Consider the following 23,572-nt stretch of genomic DNA (forward strand, 5'->3'; position numbering starts at 1 on the left):
CAACAGTGAACAAAAAAATCTACCTACTCACCGTATCAAGTAGGCACATACTTGCACGAGTACAAGTACTTGTACAAGTAGGAGTTGGAATGTACGACACCGTGGAAATAGGGGAGGGGGGGGGCGTGGTACAAAAAAGTTTGGGAACCCCTACTTTAGAGTGCTTCCCGGACTCAATGAGAGCTTCCTTTGCCAGTTAGCTATCTTTTTAGCGGAGCGCAGTCGTGCACTGCGAGGCTTGGAAAACAGGAGCACAGTGCTCCCATGAATGCAGCTAGCGCGCGATTGCTTCCATTTTACGAAGGATTCTAACAGAAATAATAAGCCCAGTTTATCCTAGCATTAATGCTGTAATTCTGATGATTTTGCGTCCGATTTTATTTTTTTATGATGATCGTGGAAAAAATTGAGCAAGAGTATAAATCATGCAGGGATAAACCGCAGCTGGGTAATCGGGAGACTGCTGTAGAACCATTAATGTATAACATAAGATATAATTACGTAACCCGCACTCTCATTCCACAATAGCATGATTGAAATAGGATATCTTGATAACATTAACATGCATGATGCTTGAAAGACAGGAATGGATAAAAATGGCCCATTCACATTATTCCAGCGATTCTCCTGTCCAGCAAGTGTTAACAATGCAGACAAGTATATCAAGTTAAGTGAGAGGATTTCATCACCCATTAGTATGATACATAGACACTCCACTCACCCTCGTATCTTTTCCAGCTGGTCTGTAAGTTCATAAGCACGTGAATGATAGAAATAACATTTTGCAGCAACAAGATCAATGGACCTCCGGTTCTGTGATGATACCTTGGCCATCAGAAGGTCTGAAACGATGAAAAATATAAATTGTAAGTACAAAATCATTTACATAGCAGCACTAATGATAACCATAATTCACCAAAAATGAATTCCAGCAGGTATCATTGATTTTCTCATTAAGGCTGAGCTGAGTAAATTTTCACAAACTTGAAGCTGTTAAATAAACATTTAAAGTGAGATCACCATTTATTCATGTCCCTGAATAATGATACCGAGGCACTGAAATTAAGTATAGTTTGATCTATAGAGCGAGTAAAATTTCGGATGGGGGTGTCTCTATTCCTCATTTTGGGAGGGACAGAGGGCTGGGATATCCCTATTAAAGGGAAAATTAAAGAAAAAGTTCAGATTCACAATTTTAATGAATTTAACACTAGAAGGACGGCAGGGGTCATTTGACCCATTTTCAGAATTCAAATTTATTTTTCTCTTATTAAAATATTTTTTTAAATTTTGAAACTTTTTGACTTTGTTCATTTTGGTCTATATTTTGATAAATTAGTGAAAATTCAACAATAATGATTTGTTTTAAATTTTTATGACGTGTTATACCTAGAAGGACGGCCAGGGGTCATTTGACCCACAACTGGTTTTCGCACTATTTTCTTGCCCGTGGGCACTTTAGTGCCATGTATATCATATAATTCGCAAGAGGCTAGAGTGGTAGATGATTTGCTTCATTTTGAATCTGGAAGTACCCGGTTCAATGCCAGTTTCATCCCAAGGGCTCCTATCTGTATTCGAAAACCTAGGCATAGCGACTTGTTGTGCACAATCTTTCGATATTTTTTGGGCAGCAAAAGGAAATTAAACCTTTTCAATCCTTGATTTGCGTAAATTCATGTAATTATGATATTTTAATTTTGTTTTATTTATTGTTCAATGATTATTGTATTACCCACACCGGAAAATCGTCACGTATACCAAGAATTGTTTTCCGTCGTCCAAGATTCAGAGCTCTTACAGACATTATTTTCAATATCGACTCATCAGGTTTACGAATAACTTTAATTTTTCTGGCCTGTCGGCACTGTCACTTGACCTAGCCCCTTTGCCGTGTGTCCAGCATTACTGCCGCCTGACCCCGTCGGGGTTTGAGGCGGGTTGACAGCACGCTGTGTCCTGGGGAAAAATCCTGTCTCTTTTTGAGAGAGCGGAGGAATTGGGTGGACTGTAAAATTCTACTGTAAATCCTACCCTTGGGATCCGCACGTAGGTCGGAGAAGAAGCATTACTGCAAGTTCCTGGGATATACGAATCAGGATACGGTTGGCGGTTGAGTCCCTGCCTTTCGAACGGCAATTAGCGTTATTTCTGAAAAGTTTGTCCTTTTGTACGAATTTCTAATTCTCTCCAGCTTTCTATGCCTCCAATGCAACTAGAGAATATTCTACCATAATGCGCTTTCGTTTGTGGATTATTTTGCATGCAAATCAGTAGCGAGTTGAGGAAGAAAGTAAAAAGTCGAGAAATATATCAAGAGAAGAGAATCGTCACGATTCAAATAGCTGTAGGGAATATTGAAGATCAGTCTGGAAGTGAATCGTAAACATCGAGGAAGTTCAAGGAAATTCTGACCAATCCATCAACATCTGCGTGTGATGGAAGCGACAAAGTCCAAATTAGTGAATCCGATGGCGACTTTGGCGTCACAGCAAATGCACAGCTCTATCCAACAAAATGCAGCTGTCCTTTTATGAGGTAAATTCCAAATAAACCAGACAAATTTGGAATCCAGTACTGGGTTTTGACAGATGTGAAATGAAAATACAGCCTAAATGAATTTCCATATTGTGGAAAAGATGATGATTGGCCATCAAATCAAGCGTTGGGGAAATAAATAGTTACTAAAGTGACCGTAACATACAAGAAGTCAGGAATAAATGTAATTTTTAACAATTATTTTCCATCCATCCAGCTGGCAGGAAGTAATAAAAAAATGGAAAACTTCTCTTGCATGGACGATCTGAAAAAAACAGGCGTGACGCACAAATATCCATGACCCCTAAAATAGCCATGTAATCCATTCCAACGCGAGCGTTCAAAAATACCTTAGGCCATACTCTTACGTAGAATCAGGCAAACTAGAGCAATAATGCACTTTTACTCAGCAGCATGATCTCAGACGACACCATTTCCGAAACGAATAAAAGATACCAGAGACCATCCTATTTCATAATAAAAACAAAGCGGGAGTAGATATGATGTATAGCATGTATCAATTTATTTACACGTCTCCAAATCTAACAACCATATCTCCACGGGCACAAAAATTAAAAGGTGCCAAATACCATCAAATTGAATCATTGCACCAATTTCCTTTCCATTTTCCAAATTCCTTTTCATGTGCAAATGTCTGGTGTCCTGACACCCCCTGCCAAACGCTTTTAAGCGGCTTGCGGGTTAGTGTGTAGATTTAGATGTAGATGAATAAATCGTCCAATGAACGCATTCAGCACAAAAAAATATTTTGTGGAAACAGCGCTGAAAAAATACTATCTGAGATTTACAACAAAGTAATAAGTTTTAAAATTTTTAATGCAAATTTTGTAAACCCAGTACCCCTATTGTTTAAACATGTAACACAACTTTTGTATTGAGTGTATGTATTTTCATTATTTGATTTGCAATCGACTACTACGTACGGTTTAATTCATGATTCTTTAAAATAACTGTTATTAACTTTTGACGATGGAAATAATAATTAATAATGTTAAATAGTGTTTTTAATGAACTGATTCAACAATTATTACGATTAAACTGAATATTGGTTGAAAATTAGGCGTTTTATTCCAAAATACATTTTAGGGGTCAAATGACCCCTAGCCGTCCTTCTAGGTAGCGCGAAACTCCCGTCCTCCTAGTGTTAATTCATCACGTGAGAGGTTGTAACCACAGTATGCGGTAATATGTACTCCATTATACAAGTGATTATTGGTATTTATTAAAGTTTGAAATATCACGGCGTGTCATTACTTAAAATGAGTTAACCTTGCAAAAAGCTGATATTGCCCCCTATAATTGTTTACTCCATCATGTTAAGCCACTGATAAGCACCATTAGCCATGAATTTATATAATAATAATTAGAATATTCATTAAACAAAATTTGAGGATCTGAGCTCTAGATCCTTGAATACAAATGGTATAAGGAAATGCTAAAAAGCCGAAGCGTGTTGCACTCGTCTGTTTTGCACAGACCCATATTTTACCATATGCGTTTGTGGGGATGGAGCAAGTGACCGCAGGGACCAAACACAGCATCTCAACTGGCAAGCCTTGACACTCGCTCACTCATACACACAAAGACAGATGGGCTATGGATACCAGAAGAATAAGCTCAAAAGAGCAGGAAAAGATGTAGATTGGGACAAATAATGCATGAATAGCAGTATTTCGGCTCCCAAGAGGCCCTTTTTAATACAGGTAGTATAATGTACTCACAACAACACGAAGTTAAAGTGATGGTTTAGTGAGGACATAGAAAAATAAATAGGGAAAGGAATATGAGGATGGAATGGGGAAGAGAATTTGCTAGAATGAAGAGTTAGAGATTAAGGGGAATCAACATCCATACATACCCATGCCTCGCTTTGCTCAAGGGAAGCGTTCCTAGGGGTCTTGGCACTAATCGAATTTGCATTATTTGAGACCACTTTAATATTGGGAAGATAGGGATGCGTTCCCAGAAGCATAGGTGTTTGGTAGCAAATTTCCTAAAAACCATATACATACATATATTCCTATTGATAGCCTTAGAAAACCTTTTTTATAAAAACATTTATAGTTTAAAATATCTTTAAAGATAGTAGGTATGCATTCAAAGACATTTTTTCACGTTAAAAAATATTCGTATGTGCTTTTGAATTTCCCTCCTTATGTGCGGGTGGGCTAACATCTAGGAAAAAAACATGCTATCTCAGGGGTTCGTAATGCATTGCCGGCAGTTGACAAATTTTCAAACCAGTCTAAAAACAAGTCTTATGTCACTCAGGCCCTTTTGTTGAGCATTCAAATGACAGGAAAATGCTACTTTGTATATCATTTGATTGCTCCAGGAGTTTGTGGATGATATTAATAACTGGCTTCAATTTCAAGTATCCCGACACATTAGCACCAAGCAGCAACATGAAAATGTCTTTAATGGCTTGAAACCTAACTCAGGTTTTTATTCCCTGAAAATGAATGGAACAAGATTGCATTCTCTTCCAAAACAATCCAATCTCGTTAACATTAAAAACTAGTCAAGGGGGAAAGGAGACACACTAAATCACAGCTTGGAGTCCATCAGAAGTTGTTGTGGCAACTGTGATCAGCACTTGCAGATTCCCTTAATATCGCAGCACTAAAACACCAGCTCACCATTTAAAACCTTGGAACCAACTGGAGCTTCCACTAAATGTCTCAGAGCAATTACCACCCTAATCTTGTTTTATGGATTCAAATAAAGCCACAGCTTATGCAAAAATAACTGCCTGTGATAGAGAAACATCATTTGACAGTTTATTTTAAATCCAGGTGATTAGAAGTCTTTCCGTTGTTTTCTAGCAATGAACTTTGTGTACATGTTGACCCCTTGGCTGAAGTTGGTGCGGCTGATATCACTGATGCTCTAACCTCGTCTTTATTCAGAATAATAGGGCAAACTCTCGATGCCGTGAGCTAACACTTATGAGCAATATCACTCTGACACTCTCCACTTTCAAAGCAATAACTTGATAACTTCTTAATTTTCTATCTGCATTCCTATTTTTTATCATTACATGATTGCTTTTTACTCTGCATTCTCACTCTATTAAAATCACCTTTTACTGCGGAACAATATCCGCACTGTATTCCTGAGATGCAGAGGGCCTAGGACTGCTGGACGGGATGAAGCAAATGTGATTGAGACTCTCTCTCAGACCCTTTCATGTGTTGATGCTATTCATATGCAACTCGGCCACCTGTGATCACCGATTACCTTGAAGACTTTAGGGTGGACCCTTTACGCAGAAGTCAATTCGCCCAATAACCTATGATGGCAAAAATGACATCTCAAACCGCATTGCTTTCAAAAAAACTCATTTCCACTGGCTACAAACTCGATCAATGCTCTGAATTAACAAATGCTATTCAGTTAAGGAGATGAGATAAATTACTCAGGTAGGTCGCCAATCCAGATGCATGACGAGTAATGTTTTTGGCCATTGCAATGCAATTGCAATGCAATGGATTTCGATGAATATATAAACAAAAAAAAAAGATTTAAGGCAAACAATACCATTCATGAGTGTAGAAATGCGAGTATTTTCGTGAGTAGTTAGTGCAAGTTCACGTTTTACCAAGAGAATTTTATGGTTATTTGATTAAGCTAAGTAGCATTGGGATGATTACCTGAGGAACGAATTTGCCCGATATCGTTATTTCACCAATAGAAATTATTCTTGTGCAACTTGTACCATGGAAAATATTTTTCTCTGATAGGTGCCAGCAGGAAAGGGTTAAATATGTTGATATTCCACCACATTATGCCTGAAATGACTTTTTGGCTGTTTTCCTTATTAAAATACCACAGAAATAAAATAAAAACTGTAAAATCCAATGACAACAAAATAGTTGGGTTAATTGACTTGGCTTGCACCATATTTCTATGGTATGGTATGGTATTTGGAGGAGGCGACCGACAGCTGAGGTCATTTGCACCATGAGGGAAGGGTAGGTAAGGAAGGGTGGAGAGAAACCTGGTGTCAGCATTAGCCTGCTCTTAACGAAAGGCACCAAAGGGACCACAGCTTAGCGTCCCATCCGACGGATGGAGTGTTGCACTTGAAATGTCCTCCACACAACATTCAAGTAGGGATCGGGCAGTCACTGAAAATTCTCTGCCGCTGCCGGGATTTGAACCCAGGCCCACTGGGTGGGAAGCCAACACTCTAGCCACCACACCAACCCGATCCCCACCACATTTCTATCTCACTCGTATCTTGAAAGAGTAAAATGAGACCTCACCTGAACACCTGACAGCCTCTGAATATTTGCGTGCATCCAAGAGTTTGACCAGCACTAGGAGATGCAGATAGGCATCCACCTCAGGCAGAGGCTGTGCTTGCTGAAGGGCAGATAGACCACCAGCTGTCCCTCCGGCCCTTTGCAATCGAGCTGCAGTCCTTTGGCCCACAGGGGGAGGTGTAGGTAGGGGCAGCTCAGACTCAGTAGGCTACAAAGAAGCAATACACGGCATGTAGTAAGGAAGCCAAACAAATAAAATTGCAGGATTATTACAAGATAATCAAAAATCCATCTTTTTTCACACAAATATCTTCACTTCCTCCGAGTTTTTCACCCAAACCCTCCAATCATAACAAAAAAATTAAGTATTGAAAGAACATAGAGATGGCACTTTACCGCAGGTTTATTACTGAAAGTACGACATGTTTTGACCAACAGGTTATTATCAAATTCAATGAGGATTTTTGATTCTGGAGCTGTATTTATACAAAACGGATGGGTGATGGGTAGAAGGGGAAGGTTAGTAAGGGCATGCATCATTGGGTACTGTGCTAACCCATTGTAATTCAATAGGCATGACACATACCCTTCCTAACTTTCCCATTCCACCTGACACCCATTCGTTTTGTATAAATACAGCTCTGGAACCAAAAATCCTCATTTTACTTGATAATGACCTCATGGTCGAAACGCATCATACTTACAATTAATAAACCTGTGGAAAAGTGCCATCTCTATGATCTTTCAGTACTTAACGGGATGTCATTCCACTATATCTCGCCTGCTTCTGTTACTTTTTTTTATTTGGCAAAAGAGTCAACAAAAATTAAAGTCCTCAGAAAATATACAAACATTCTTTCTTAAATAAAATTAAGGTTCTTCCAAATGTAAATTTACCACGCCTTTCCGAGTCAGCGATGCAAGCCCTCAGCCAGCCTAAAGAGTGATGCCTCTTATGATCAACACATCATGACATAAATTTTCCCTAACATATACGTTTTCAAATTCATGTGACTTCCTGACTTTTCCATAATTGCCCCTTCCCATTTAAAATGCCATGACTATTTCCTGATTACATTGATTTTCCCAACCTATAATACCCCTGCATTAGGACATAACCCTAAAAAGCATTACATAATTAAGTATGGAGAGGCGAAGCAAAAATATCTTACTAAAACCAAAATTAATATATTTTCAAGTTACTAGACACAGGTTTCACAGATAGTTAATTCTGGCCGTAAAACTGGTGAGTCATACACAACCGAAATCCATAAATTTTGGTAGCAAGACTATGGGGCAAACCACAAGTCGCATATTGAGAAGTGCATGTAGTTCCACCATTGCAATGTTGATGTTAAACATATCATCAGGTCGTGATTGAACTACTGCATGGCTGCCCTAGTCACAATATTTTGGTATCATCAGAGCAAAAGATGAGGTACTGTAGCCCTGATTGTGCTTGTTTAGGATTTAATTAATGGGTATTTTTAAGGCAATGTTTTAAACTAATAATGTTCAACTTATCATTTAAAATGGAATACTGAAAGATGTTACTTTAATTCAAAAGAATTATCTCAGGCCACCCATAACTAAAAAATAAATACATGAAAATAAAGAATATTGTGGCGGAGCCCTTCGTTTCGAGCGCTGTCACCGAGGTCAGCCACATGGCTGAGGTTGTTGCCCTGGGACCCTGAGGTCCCTGCCGCTGCTGCCAGGGTACGCGGAACATAGCGCCAGCAAGGCGCCGCGAGAGAGAGACGCTCACAGAACGGCAAGGGAGAAGGACTTGAGACATAGACGAACTGTATTGCCGGCCTCGGTGGCAGCGGGGTAACGTCCTCGCCTGCCAAACAAGAGGTCGCGGGTTCGAGTCCCGCCTGGGTAGGTTTCCCCGGTCCAGGGCATGGTCGTTTGTGTACGTTTATTTGTTACATTTGTTGAACACCCCGGTGTAAAATGGCCAATAAGAGCTGTATCCGGTGGTTTGAGAATAAAATAAAAAATAAAATAAATAAATAAAAAAATAACCATCCAAATAAACGTGGTCGGATTTACTTCCGTTTAATTTATTGAAGTGAGGTTAATCACCTACATATCCCTAACCACTTCAAATATGGTGGGAGCTAGAAGATAAAATAAAACAATTTACTGCTAATTGCTCGTTAACTCATGGTAAGACTTGATGTTCTATGAGTTAATATTAATGATGAATTCAACTTCGACGATTGTTCTACAGGTTGACCTGATTAAAGGCAAATATTCTGACTACTTTATCCTGTCTTCAGAATTATTCTGAATTCCTCTCTATACAATGTGGGAGACTACCAAAACATTCGCCTTCTATGAGCTCATGAAGCCAATCACAAAAGAAGAATTCCTCTATGAATAAAAAAATATTTTTTATAGAAAAATTACCAAAAACTCATAACTTACACCACTAATAACAACTAAGTATTCCATTAATTCTCGTTTCCATTAATGTCTCAAAACATAGCCCATAGGCAATTTTAGCCTTCTCTGAGTCAGGTTATTTTAGAATGAGATTGATAATATCCTTTCTTTCAACAGCTCACCTACACCAACACATGAAGAGCTATGACTGCTCCAAACAAGACCGCATTGCCTAATTGGCGACGGGCAAAAAATGGAGCAATGATAAATATTATAAAATATGAATTGATTCAAATTAATCATTATTTTGGAAAATTTCCTGGACACAAAAGCATCTTTCTCGCTTACAAAGGGAAAATTTGATGAAAATAATTTCTGAATGATGCCTGTTAGTTAAATTTTAAGATAAAATACCAAAATGTAGGGGAAAGGTATTTCATATAGACTCACTTCATCCAAGAAAGACAATAACACATCTCGCTGGGTAGCACCTCCAGTGGCTGCTGCTGTTGGATAAAATGCATGGATAATTCGCCTTAAAGTGGCCTGTGTCAAACGACGGCGAGTATGTGGCAGTGTTCGGAGCACACGTAGAGCAAACCTAGGTTCTTTGCTCTGCACAGCCCTTTCCATTTGCCTAGCATGTTCTCGAATATCTGAAGTAAAGAAGAGAAAAGAAGAACTAGATTAGAATATGCAGTATTTAATGATGCCATCATTTTCTTTAAATTATTTCATAAGTGCAGATTTAAAACAGCACACACAAAGTATATTAAAAATAGGGAAGTCTAGTAAAACAGGTGCGTCAAAGGATAGTTGGTAGACAGCATATAACACAAAATACAAAACGAATTATTTAAAGTCATAGAAAACCTTGGAATGGGGATTAGATTGGTGTAAATTTAAACGCACTCACCTTCAAGAGTGACAATATCAGTTTCTTTCTTGTCACCTGAATCATCAGCCATTGGACTGTCAGCACTTTTCATCTCCACATCTTGTACTGTTTCCGTAGCCGCAACCATTTCTACGATTCATTGAAAATATAAAAATTATTACGAGAAGAGATATGATATCATTGCTAATATCATTACCACTCACATCAACCTAAATGCGATGCATGTAAAAATTCTCATCAGAAATTACCATGGATAACAAAAATCTATTCCCATAAATCCACACAAAGTATTAGCAATAATAATAATATCATTTAATGACGACAGGCTCACTAACAAAACAATGCCTTATGAGGATTAGCCAAAAAAGTGAGTCAATAATGAGGGCACCATTCCTTTGAACTATCAACCTACTACTGGTTATAACAATGGTTTTAAAAAACACATATACCTCCAAGTAAATTTCCGCAAAAAAGGATAGGTATAGAGCAGATACAATTAAATCAAATAAAGCAGGTCGAGCAAGCCGTTCGAAAATCAGGCATCATTAGCACCGAAAAGACCCACGCTTAAAACAGGATTTTTGATGTTTTCTCTGACTAGCTGGTTACAGATTTCCAAGCTATATTTATGGAAAACATGAGAACGTACTCACTTATGAAGGTTTATTCCTACTGATTTTCCTTCCGCCGAGTCACTCAATGATTTCCACAACACAACTTTGCGCTGACGAATGTCAATTGTTTTTAGTTGGCATTGTAGAGGTCGTTTGTGTAAAGTGCATCATTTATGAATTGGGGTTGGCGAATAAACTTCAAGTTTATTTGGTGAAAAGAAATTAGGATGTGGTTGTTAGTTAATATATTTACTTCAAAGTTTATGGCGATTGAGGAATGCGGTGCCTTGTGCTTCAAGACTGATAGTTTGTTGACTTCTGACACGGGTCTTTGAGGATACAATGCCTACCACATTCCCCTCTTTGAAGAGCCTATCCATTCGAAAGATTGGTCATCCGGTGGTCTTGAAGGACCTTATTACAAAATGGAATGTATTAAACTGGAGTCTACAGGACTGGGCGGTGAAGTTTGGAGATAAACCGTTGCCTTTTCGTCTTGGTTCCATTAATGAGGGCACAGCTGCGGGAGAACCGATATGGGAAAGGAACTGCCCTGTGGAATATATGACGTTGAAAGAATTTATTGAATGGGAATCAAGTTATGAGGGACAGATGAGGAGCAAGTGGATGTATTATGATTATAAGCATATGTATGAATGGTTCAAAGATGATGAAGAATTTCTGAAGGTGTTTAATGACATTACATTCCTCTATTATCCTCAGTTTATTTTAATGTCTCCTTACCAAGAATTTTATGGGTATTTGTCGGAGTAATCGACCCCCCTATTTAGAAGTCAAATTATTTTTTATAAATGTCTATTGAAGTGTACTCTAGCTTTGAACTAATAATTTTCATCGGCAATTAAACAGTGCGTTCCATTCCACAGGCAATTGACTGGGGATGTTTAGGTTTTTATGGTCGCAATGGCCGAGACTCAACATTGTGGATTGGAAGCCATGGTGCCCACACTCCTTGCCATGCTGATACATATGGTTTCAACCTAGTAGCTCAATTGCAAGGGAGGTTAGTATTGGTGGGTTCAGTCCATTATGGGACCTATTTAAATGATGTTGTGATGAATCAAAGTCTTTCAGTTTTACGTTGAGTTCGCACATGAGTAATATATATTTAATTCTCATCAAATCTAGCTACTTTCAATATCAGTATGCTACCTCAAATCATTTACTTGTTCCTGCCTTATGTCAGCGTTCAATTAATGAATTGTGACAATTTTTATCTGACTGGTGGCTGTTCATTTTAAAATTACTCTGTTTTTGCAACCATAAGTATCTTGAATTGGATTTAAGATAATAGTTTGTAGCCTTTGAAACCATATAAAAATTAACACTTCAAATCCTTATAAAATTTGAAGCAAGAATGTTATCCTATCAGAGTAATACTATGCAAAGTACTTACAGTATTATTTCTATTATCTGTCCTAATTAATGCATAAGCACAGATGAATAACAGAAGTGATGATAACCCATTCATAGTGATTTTCTTTGGATTCTTAATTTTTGTTTGCATCCCATGTTTTCTCTTTATACTTTGTAATTCATTTATTAAATAGTTGTTCTGAGTAAAGTGTAGGAAACAGTGGCAGATACATAAAAAACTCAAGGAGGTGGAGCGCAAAAGATATCTTGAGCTACCTTTACTTTTATCACAATAAAAAAATACCAAGTCGTATGCAAAGTTTTATTTAAACTGCTTACTAACATATACAAGACAACGCCATCTTGTGCAAATGATATCACTTTTCTTACGTAGGGGGAGATCACATCAAGGTCATTGTTGCATGGGGATGATTAGGAGCATCGTAAATAAATTCAACCACCTACCACCACAATTGAATGATTAATTAACACCAGGTTGGTTTATTTCGGTCAAAGGGTTGCACGGACAAGCTCTACAATCTCCACCAAAACTCTCTTCATATCCGGACTGTCATGGCATTCACGTCATGACATGTCGCATTCTCTTCTTCCCAGTGGCATCCTCTCTCCCCAATGCCCTCTTGTGGCAGTTGGTGGAAAACCGTTGAAACTCTTTCTGCTAGTCCGTCACATAGTTCAGTAATGTTCGGGAATGGGGTCCCTCCAACAAGGGGGGGTGCGCATCCCCCCACGCCCCTCTTATGTATTCACCACTGGTAGGAAAGGAAGAGTAAGGGAGTGTTGAAGGGGAATAGTGAAGCTTTGCTGGCCTCGGTGGAGGTGGGGTAAAGTCCTCGCCTGCCAATCCGTAGGTCGTGGGTTCAAATCCCACCTGGGTAGGTGATCCCTAACCAGGGCATGGATGTTTGTGTTGTGCTTTGTTAATGTTAAAAACCCATTGTAAAGGCCACAATGTGCTGTTTACGGGGAAATTGGAAATAAATAAATAAGTCCATGGTCCAATGAAAGCTTTAGCAAGAGGCAGATTATAATCAAGGCTCTACTGTAAAGCTATATTTTATAAAGGAACCTTTTTTTAAAATGAGTAATCAGTCACTATTCACTCATTCCTTTAAATTCCTTATGCCTGTCAGTTACATAACAAATAAACTTAGCCAAGGATGAATTCATCTCGGGTTCTCAGCCAGGTCAATTCCTTGGCTAGGCTAGGCTTAAATGAAAGAATTGACTTGGCAGAGAACCCAAAAAGAATTCATCAATAGTATTTACCAGGAAAAATTAAAATCGTTTAAAAGTAGCCAATCGTTGCTTTCATTTTTATTCAAGGTAGAAAGCTATCCTATTCCTTCTTCCTTTACAATGTGATGTCTTGGGATTTCACTAAATGCATCGCAGGGCAGGAATGAAGAGGAAAAAGGAACATGTGAATAGTGTTTAATTAGTCTATAACTATATATTGTAAATCTTCCCTTGACCAGGAAACGATGGCTCTTGTTCCCTCCCGACTCTCCAGAGATTCTTCATCATGTGACGCGTGTGCCGTATGAGGAATCGAGTATTTACGTGAAGGGCTGTGTTGGAGGTGGGAAAGGAGGGGCACGTGGCATAGTGCTCTCCCCAGGTGAAGTGTTACTTGTGCCAAGAGGATGGTGGCATCGTGTTGACACTGAAGGGCCAATTTCCATCAGCGTGAACACCTGGGTTTCTTCCGTGAGAAAAGTTTTTTCTTCTGAAAAATTAGATATTTTATAAAAACATTTCATTGAGATCTACTAACCTCTGCTTTGAATTAATTCAACTTTGCCATTTAAGGTGTCATTCTCTTCATTTATTTTTTTCTTCGTGCCATATTTGAGCCTTGATTAATTCATCTTCATGGAAGCTGGGAAAGGTGGAGCTTTTTTTAAAACTTCGTGGACCCTGTTCACAATCCTATTTTGGTCCAGGCGAGTCTAATTTGACAAACTTAAGGGAAAAAAGGGTTTAGGTGAAAGTGATCATGTTCTTTCAGAACTCCATTGAGAATGCTTGAACTCGCCTGAAATTTGATTCTATTAGTAAACTGCTTAAAATAATCATTCTGGGGTAGGCCAACATTATGGCCCTCCTTTCGTCTTGAGACCTTGAGGGAAGGGAAACTTTGCCTTCCCCTCCAAAGAACCTCCCTCATGGTGCAATTTAAAAAAGTTGTGAATGAGCTCATTATGTACATAAACATTTACAGTAAAACTGATTTTACGCAGTTGGAGGGACCGAAATCTGGGCACTGTGTAAAATCAAAGTGTGTAAAATCAAGAGTTGGTATTGAGGAGGAGTATAGTTTTCAGGATAACACTTGCTCATTATTTTTAGAACGCCTAGTCATACACTTTTTTATAGTTCTGATTTAAGCCAGAAACAGAACCAGAAAAAGTCTCATAAGTGAGGTTTCATGGTAAAGGAGCATGAAATCCTTTTCAATTCCGTCAGATATATGTTTCCCAGATTCAAATACTCATTTGGAGGCAAGAAAAGGAAGCCTAATAATCTTATTTACTCACAAGCAACACCACAGATGACGTGTTACCTTAAGAGAAACAACATTGCATTCCTGAGCAATGTTTCCCATGGCTGAATTTCCCATTTCTGGCACTAAGATTACTTCTGTTACCCAGGAGAAATTTCCGAATGGTGATACTAAATGCTCGCAGAGAAGCTAATTTTCGAAAATAATCTCATTAAAAGCAGTTTTCAGTAAATCCGTTTAACCACCTGCAGACAAAGATTGGAGATTGAAGAAATGAGATATCAGAGGATAGTCATTCAAATTAGCCCCATTAACAGGGAGCAAAATTGTGCTAATACATCACGAAGGCTTTACACCCTGTGGGCCTGGGTTCAAGTCCTGGCAGTAGTAGAAACTTATCAGAGGTGGCCCTATCCCTACTTGAGAGCAATGTGGAGGGCACTTCCAGTGCACCACTCTGTCCAGCACATGGGACATTAAGTCCTGGTCCCTTTGGAGCCTATCATTACAACCTGGCTAATGCCAACATAGGGTTCCTATGCCCCCAGCCCTTACTTCACGGTGCTAATGACCCCAGCTGTCGGTTACCTCCTTCCAAATAGCATACCATAGATAATATGGAGCACACAGGACCCGAAAATATTCGGAAATTCAGATTTTTCCGGTGTTTAGATCACTTTTTTTTGTGAGCTATTTAAATAACCGCGCAACTACCGTCATACAGTGATGAATGAAAAAATGATTAATAGCCCGGAAGTTTTCCCTCTTTATAATTTTTACGCATTAAGAAAGCATTTTCCCATGAAATTTTAGCATCAGTAGATAGAATCTACCGGGTATAGCTTCTCTGTCGGCATTCTTCCGCGAATTCAGCGCCGGGACCTTCGACTTACAAGCCGTGTGACTCATCTTCACGTAATATTTTGCTTCCCCACATCTGATAACAACACCGGCCACTTTTTGTATTTCGATTTAATGGTGCTAAGCCATTCCTGAGTTTAAAGGGACTGCCTTATCACTCACGTCTTGAATTTGACTTCAATGATTTCATGACGATTGACGACGCGAGTTTTTCTCCGAGGCATTAACTCCCGTTCCGTTAAAAATAAACGCTTTCCACCTAGCGGAGTTAAGCTGGTATCTATTCAAGTTTCAAGCATGTTTCATTTAAACCCACTGACAATGAGATACAAGTTGAGTCAGTTCTGATAAGCGCTCCGCGCAAGCAACTTTCCCTCGCCTCCATTCGTCCCGCAGATGTGGGGTTAGCCCGTGGAATGAGACAATGCATGCTGCTTTTACCATCGCATCGAATCACCATCGACTTACGTCCATACTAGAAGTACGACTTTCTTTTTTGGATCACCTTGGAAGCCAAAATTTTGGCACGGAAGGATTTTTAATGGCTCATTTCGCCATGATACTTCGCTGGGGCGACGGAAAACATAGCGTTGGCAAAATTCTAGAAAACCTTCCGTTAGGGATAGATATTCCGTAGTTCATAATTCTGGATTAACGACCATCTACTGTAATTACAATAAATATGTTATAAACAGCTTCGATCAATGAGTCGAATAACGAAAAAAAAACGAAAGGTGATAATGTTAATATCTCTGGTGATCATCTGCCTTAATCAAAAGTAGTTACGCATACACGGCGATTGCCGTATGTTTTAGGTTTCGATATCCTTCAACGGCAAATTTGAACTAAGAGCGATATTAGCGTTCGTAAAGGAGACTGAAATATTACTGAGAGGGCGTAGGGGGAAGCAATAATTAGATTCGCGATGTTTTTAGTTTCTTGCTCAACAGCGCGACGTCATTTCAACCGTTCCTGTATTCATTTTTGCAACTCATTGAGACGAATAAATAACCAAACTTCATATTACTCCAATCGGGATTTTCAAAACAAGTTGAAAGACAACTGCGTAAAATCAAGATTAGCGGCCTCTTTGGGGCTGGGGTTATGCTGCGCAAAATCGAAAAACTGCGTAAAATCAAGAAAAGATGTAAAATCGAAGTTTCACCATTGCAATTCCCTATGCTTTCCGGCCGGACTTGAGTGTCACTGCGTAAAAACGAGACTTGATGTAAAATCAAAGTGCGTAAAATCGAAGTTTTACTGTATATTATTTTAATTTCACTTGCACCACTCATTTATGAATAGGGTGGTTTCCTTTTATTTTTTTATTGCCTAAATCAAAAGATTATTACTCCTGGAGAACACTTTTCACACTTTTAGATTTTAAAATGACGATATCTATTTTTCGTGACTAAATGAGAAGTGAAAATTTTCAAGTGTGCGAAAATGCAACAGCTAAGTATGAATGCTGGGAAAACTCCGTGTGACGTCGTTCTGGTTCCCGCTGCCGCAAGTGAGGTGACCTTGGGGCGAGGCTTTGAGCACTGATACGATGCAGGATGCTAGCAGGTAGCAGAATACCCTGCTAGCTGGTAGCGCTTGGCTTAAATAAGGATTATTTATACCTTATCAAACGAAGAAAACTTTCCGACCTTAGCCAGTTTTAATAGGTGATTATTAAGACATGTTTCCCCGAGCTCTGTGCCTCATGCATGCATTGGTAATCTCAGACGATGTAAAACTCCTATCTACTCGTATAGAAACTAGGTCCCTGTGATGCCACATGGAGTGGCATCGCATGGGCTCCAATCTGGCCTTTTTCTAATGCGGTTAAAATTGACCATTGCCATTCGTCTAAACCAGTATTTCTAAAACCAAATAATTTGTATATTATGAATACACTAATGGTGGGTAACAAATCACAATCAATGCCTTTCGTTTTCTTTGATGGAGGAAACTACTCTATTGCAATGACCTTTTTTATATTAAACTTTATTTTATGTTATGTATTTGGATGGTAATTTGAGGTTTACGTAATTCATTCATTTGAATTATAGGAGCAAGATGATTATGCTCGCCTTGAGGAATCACTGGTTCGTTTTATTTTTGCTACAACTGTAAAAAGTCTTCCAAGGGAGTGGCAAAAGGCTCTACTTAATCCAAATGAGGTGAGTTATGTTTATGTACTCTCCTGAGGTAAATATTTACCTTAATTATGAATTATGAAACCTTAAATGAATTCTTGTAAGGGTCCATGAACTGGTGAGTCATGTCGTGTACCAGATATGTTGGTGTTCATTCAAATCCTCAGTACTTGCTACTATCACTCTTTTTAAAGAGATACGAAGTGTTTCAGCATTAATTTGGTGGCATTTAGCTTTTGCAATTAAGGCACTTCCAATGTTCTGCTTCTTATTAGAAAGCAATTAATTTTGTTTTGAATTCAAATCCCTTTTTCTTTTGCTAAGACTTGGGTTCAGTACACCAGATGCTTCCCCATTTAAAATCTCTTATCTCTCTCTATTTTAATTGCAGAATGATCTTCCACAAACTTCTCTCGCTGAAAACTTAAGTTTGGTGAAACATACCCTCAAAACTTGTGTGTCACAGTTTCTAGTCGGCAAAGTACCACATTCTGAAGTTATGAGAACAGCAAATATCTCCAGTGAAAATTTTGGGCAAATAACTAGCAGTCCACCAACGAAAAGAGTTAAACCCTTGGAGGAATCAGAAACCATGCAGTGTGTTGGAGAGGCTTCGAAGCCGCTATTACAAATAGTTCCCCAAGTGGGATCAATTGGTTGGTTTTCATGGGATAACAAGGAATCCTCACCTCCACAAGATGATTGTGAAACTCTAACAAGGATACTCGATGCATTTTGTCACCCAGATGTGATTTCTCTGGTGTCACAAAAGATGCTTTCATCCTCTTCAGGAAACTATATGCCAGATAGGACTTCCTCAGGATTTCATAAGCCATGAAAGTCAGTTTTCTGTGGGCTTATGATACCATATTTTAATTGAAACAGGCTAGCCTGAGATCATGTTGTCAGATCAGGTTATTAATATTTGTTTTGAATCGTTGAATGCTTTAAAGCCGTAAAATTTTTTGGATGGAGTATAGTTACCTATTTCAATTCTGTGAAGGATTTTTTGATGCATTATTACCATGCCCAGTAAAATTCAGCCGCTATGTATTGAAATTTTGAGTTTGACCCTCATTCAATGGAATAGAAGATAATTATAAGTTCATTTAGTTGAGTTGAAATACTTGAAAATAAGGTAGGTATCTTTTTAAAGAATACATTATGTAACAAATGGTGTAAGCACAATACCTTATAGAGTTAAATGAGTCATGTTTCACTGTGTGAAAACATGCCATGAAACATCACACATTTTTTAACTGGAAAGTTTTATCAAAAAAAAATAAATTTTAAAATAATTTTTTCCTTAAAGTTAAGCAATTTCTTACCCAGAACCAGCTAGTTTTTTCATAATCCAATATTAAGCTTTATATAAAAAATTATGTTCTCAGACCAAGATATATGTATACAATTTTCAAGTTTCAAAATGTACAGACCTCCCCTGATTTTTCAATGATAATTTTAAAATTTTACAGACTTTTTGCAGGAATCTACATTTAGCAATTCTATTATTTTGATAAATTTCATCCCCATCATCTTTCCACAAACCATGTTGTGACTCTGATACCAGCAGAAATTCAATGCTGGAAAAATCGTGGTGAGGATTGCATGTTCAGTTTTGGAGCCGTACGTGTTTGTCTGTTTGGCCCTACAGGTTAGACAAAATGTCAGCCACAAACGAGGAAGGGAGGCTATTCCGGAGCAATATGAAAAACAACACTGACGTTTCACTGTGAATACATATCTAAGAAATTAGAGGAAAAATTAGAAAATGATCTGTGAATATGCTTGAAGGCAATCCATACATTGATACTACTTTTATGAAATGCCTTCGCTGTCACATTATTTTTTCTTTTTGATGAGCAGTTAGGTAATTTTAAAACGTTTATCCTAGTAACTAATTTAAGCTGTCACAAAAAAGTGTTGCATTAAGTTAATTTTGGCATCAAGGACATACGTTGGCCTAAAAAATGAAAAATATGTCAAATGGTAAAATCATGTCAATGCAAAAAAAGAAGTTATAATCTCCTTTCATAGCTTGGTAATAATCAGCAAAGACCCATTAAAGTGCTGTAGTAAATATACTTTCTAATTAGGTGCAAAGAATGGCAAAAGACCTAACATCGTTGTCTATATTAATACCACAGTGGAACAATTACATGCAATGTTTTTCTCCAATATGTTTATCTCATCCAGCTACTTCCCAAAGAATTAGTTCTGGCAATTTGAATTCTATTCCAAGAGCTGCTAATTGAGTAGCCATTATCTTTGTTGATTTTTTTTCCTCTTCAACTTTATGCGTGTTGTCTCTTTCTGTCAGCAAACCGACTTGGTCATGACTTAAGCTATACATAGTTAACTACTGCTGATTTTTCCAGCTGATTGAACCAGAAATGTTCATTATGATCTTTCAGTAGAGTATAGATTTCACCAAGTCTCCCTCTTGTAGATTTCACCATACTATCGTTCAATTTTACACATCCCCAGAGCCATTAGGCCAAATGGATCCTTTGCTCTGTAGGTCAGCTTTTCAATGGTTGAAAGTACTCAATAATAATATACCAACATTAGGAACTTCATTTGTTTAGTTCATTTCAAAATAACAAATTTTTTTACAAAACTTCATAAAGACACACGTAAAAAACAGTGGATAGTGGCAGTTTTTGGCATGAGATCAGAAGTTACTCTCCCCTTGGTGATTCAATAATCACTTCTAAAATTACAGCTTTAAAATACTTTGAATCCAACAAACCAATCATGATTGTTTCTCCACGCTTAACAAAAATTATCTTTTAGATCTAAAAATGTACAAATCTTGCCCAGCAACAAAATTTCATTTGTTTACTGCCTAATTGCACACACATCAACACTCACAAAACAAATTCCATTCATAAGTCTTCATGCACCAAAAGGATTGCAAATGCTTAAGAATACAGGATTGAAAACATGTCCACACTTCATTTTTGTAAAAATGCAATTGAAGTTGAGTCACCTTAGCCCTGAAATTGAAACTTCAGGGAAGATTTCATAGTATAAAGTAGCAAAGAAGGAATACAGCTTCTTATGTCTGACAGCAACAGATGAATGCGAGTGACTAACAAAGTAAGGTTCTATGGGAGCTTTCACAAATTGCCCCCACCAGGAACCACAGCATTACAAAGTCGATGGCAGCGTAGATCCTCACCGAGGTGGATGAGAGCCCTAGAAAAGGAATTGTGGTCCACCTGGAAGAAAGTTTGAATCAACTATAACCACAATTCATAAAAATGAAGGGTTGACAGACGGACATTTTAAGATGAACAGAAAAGAACCAAATGGATAAATTTTCATATAATATCCAAATAGTCTTAAGTTGAGTGACCGAAATGCACATCTCAGAATTCAGTCGAACTTCGTATTGCTACAGTCCAACAGCTGTCCTCGTGGATTATATAACCAATAGTTCAAACAAAAAAATACATTAAAAATTTTCAGTCATACGTATTCCCTTATAAGAACCATTTCCTAATGTGTAAGCCATGGTCCAGTGGTAATGGTGTTCCATTTACATGCAGACGTCCTTGGATCGATTCTTGGTTTCAGCACTTTTATTTCATTATATATTTCCAGTTTTACTTTTCATGAATCCTGATATTCACCGTAATTTCCATGATTTTCACCAAAAATTTTACTTTCGTGCACGGAAATGTTTTCTGCACATGGAGGGTGCATAAAAATAAAATTTTCAATGAAAATAATGGTGACAAGCAGGATTACGTAAAAGAAATTATGAAAAAAGTGCCACAACTGAGACTTGATCCAGGGACATCAGCATGTAAATCGAACACGTAACCACTGTACCACTCACACATCATGAAATAGTTCTAATAACGGTATACATACGACCTTTAAATTTTTTTGTCATTTATTTTATATATAATTGATTATATAATCCATATCGGGTAATTCGAGGACAGCTCCCAATGAACTATAACACTACAATGTTTGATTAAATTCTGAAACGAGCACTACAGACACTCCCATGGTATGATAAAACACAAAGCAGAGATGTCAGCTTTAGCTCAGATTAGGTGATCGTGTCAGCACTACATACTTAGTTTTCCTTGCTTTCTTGAGAAAACATGAATATTTCTTCAAATCATAGCAGCTACACATTATAAGTCACCTTTATATAACCACTAAAATATTATGATTTACGTACACTTATTGCAGGTTCACTTGATAGGGGCTTGATTTCAGCTCTCATTGCTGATTATTTCAACATATACCTTCCTTACTTCAATCTCATATAATGTCCATTATAAATCAAAAACAATAGCAACTATGCAAAATTTCCTTTGCCCCAGCTTTTGCACCTTTGCAGTGCTGATATTGCAGGGATAACATTTCAGAATGCACTGATCGTATCACAATAAATAAGCAGTTAAATAAAATCCATTCTTAACAATAGAAAAAATGTAGTGACCCAATATGACAGAGTAAACCCCTCAAAACTTGACAGAGAAATACATACAACAAAGAGACCGGTGAACAGTAAATATGTAGGTATCAATTAGTAATTCTCAACCAAATAAAATGGAGGTAGCTAATTAAAAAATTATTCTCACCTGTTGACCCACCACCGATGAGAAGTCATCTGCAAGGGATGCAGCCTGTGTTGGGGTCAACCCCAGGCGAGGATCGGATAAAAAGGTAGGGAGGAATGCCGAACGAAATGCACACGGATCTGAGGAATGTAAAGCACCCAATACTGAGGCAAGATCATCAGCGTGAAGTAAAGAGGGGGGTCCTCTTGAAGCCACTCCGACCCACAAGAGTGCCGAGACTAGAGGTGGCATCACTTCACGCCTAAAAAGAGCCTGTAAAATAAAAATAAAACATTCTCGGTTGAGATGAAGAAATACTATTGGAATGTTTTAGAAACTAACGGCCATATTCCAAAATGCTACTCAAGTTCTCATCCTAACTTGACTCGGTTGCCATGTTGATGTTACAAGACCTCATTCGAGTACCAAAGCTCAATTAGACTCTACTCCAGTATTGATGAATATAGCCCCAACACAAATTGAGTCACTGAATTCCAAGATTTCTGCCAACATACTCTTACATTTTTGAAATGAAAAATCTCTCGTATGAATATTTGCAATATGAAATTGCACTTGATTAATGCAGTACTTAACTGATGACGAACTGATCTAGCTGTACACGGGTTGTGGCTGGAGCTGAAAAAATTTTGCTGACCACAGGAAAGAAGGACGGGTAAAAAACTGAACAGTTCCTGACTTCACAATGGTATGACTTTACCTGACACTGCGTTTAGACGGTGCACAAAGTGCAAGTTCCTACATGTCCCACCGTATTATATAGGCCAATCTCAAAGGTGCCAAATTTTCAGTCACACTTGAATTTTTTGAATGTTCCTATACGTCTGAAAGTTCGTAAGTTGAGGATTTACTGTAGGCTCTTACCTTCTGGAATAGCCCCCACTTCTCATGAAGCCTTAGAAGGGCAGCCAGAGCTCGGCCAAAGAGAGCAATGTCTTCTCCGAGCAATGCATGCCCAAATACACGCATTGAAGCCAAAAAGTGCACACGACCTTCTGGCACTGACTCCACATCATCCCCATTTCCATTCACTGAACCATCTCGCACGGCACGAGGAACAAAGAAACGATGCCACTGGTGGAACAAGGCGTCTGACAAGACATCCAAGAGGGCAGCACTCACGTCTGGAGATGGATTCTAGTCAATTAAAAGAGAGATGACAGTCACAGGGTAGCAACAGAATTCCTGCACTCAAACATTAATCATAGAGGAAACTTGGACATAAAACTATATCATACTCCACAAAAAATCGAGAGAAAAGATCCTAAAAATTGCATGGAATAGTATATATGTACCTTCAAATATTTACTTAAATATAATAATAGT

The 23,572-nt window shown here is 38.1% G+C and overlaps 3 protein-coding genes across 6 annotated transcripts in view; 1 reads left to right on the top strand and 2 right to left on the bottom strand.

Moving 5' to 3' along the window:
- The window catches only part of LOC124164075 (probable 26S proteasome non-ATPase regulatory subunit 3), a 60,015-nt gene extending 49,152 nt beyond the window's left edge, over nt 1-10,863 (bottom strand). For 2 of the 4 annotated variants that reach the window (XR_006865955.1, XM_046541247.1), the window contains exons 1-5: nt 10,773-10,863; nt 10,138-10,248; nt 9,672-9,877; nt 6,828-7,035; nt 722-842 (exon numbers count right to left, since the gene is read on the bottom strand). Coding sequence is in view for 3 of the 4 variants with exons in the window: in XM_046541247.1 (XP_046397203.1) it covers nt 722-842; nt 6,828-7,035; nt 9,672-9,877; nt 10,138-10,246 (644 nt within the window). In the remaining variant the exon portion in view is untranslated. Of the gene's footprint in view, nt 1-721; nt 843-6,827; nt 7,036-9,671; nt 9,878-10,137; nt 10,249-10,568; nt 10,652-10,768 lie in introns of those variants that run through there. The other 2 variants (XM_046541248.1, XM_046541249.1) reach the window with 2 other exon arrangements.
- Nucleotides 10,864-10,899: 36 nt separating this feature from the next.
- Nucleotides 10,900-18,940, top strand: LOC124164078 (HSPB1-associated protein 1). Its single transcript, XM_046541250.1, has 5 exons — nt 10,900-11,420; nt 11,621-11,757; nt 13,610-13,841; nt 17,556-17,666; nt 18,034-18,940. The coding sequence occupies exons 1-5, from the start codon at nt 11,076-11,078 to the stop codon at nt 18,478-18,480; spliced, it is 1,272 nt and encodes a 423-aa protein (XP_046397206.1). The 5' UTR covers nt 10,900-11,075; the 3' UTR covers nt 18,481-18,940.
- Nucleotides 18,941-20,209: 1,269 nt separating this feature from the next.
- The window catches only part of LOC124164074 (exportin-6-A), a 36,531-nt gene continuing 33,168 nt past the window's right edge, over nt 20,210-23,572 (bottom strand). Inside the window, exons 18-20 of the mRNA XM_046541246.1 lie at nt 23,111-23,383; nt 22,250-22,501; nt 20,210-20,866 (exon numbers count right to left, since the gene is read on the bottom strand). Of these exons, the coding sequence (XP_046397202.1) occupies nt 20,765-20,866; nt 22,250-22,501; nt 23,111-23,383 (627 nt within the window). The 3' untranslated portion in view covers nt 20,210-20,764. The remainder of the gene's footprint in view (nt 20,867-22,249; nt 22,502-23,110; nt 23,384-23,572) is intronic.

This window comes from Ischnura elegans, chromosome 8 (assembly GCF_921293095.1).
Source record: "Ischnura elegans chromosome 8, ioIscEleg1.1, whole genome shotgun sequence".
Taxonomy (NCBI): Eukaryota; Metazoa; Arthropoda; class Insecta; order Odonata; family Coenagrionidae; genus Ischnura; species Ischnura elegans.

Bases quoted from the DNA above. Each gene is read 5' to 3' on its own strand.
- LOC124164078 (XM_046541250.1), top strand. From the start codon at position 11,076: ATGCCTACCACATTCCCCTCTTTGAAGAGCCTATCCATTCGAAAGATT. The intron at 11,421-11,620 runs GTGTTTAATGAC...TCCATTCCACAG, and splicing joins ATGATGAAGAATTTCTGAAG to GCAATTGACTGGGGATGTTT. The intron at 17,667-18,033 runs GTGAGTTATGTT...TTTTAATTGCAG, and splicing joins CTCTACTTAATCCAAATGAG to AATGATCTTCCACAAACTTC.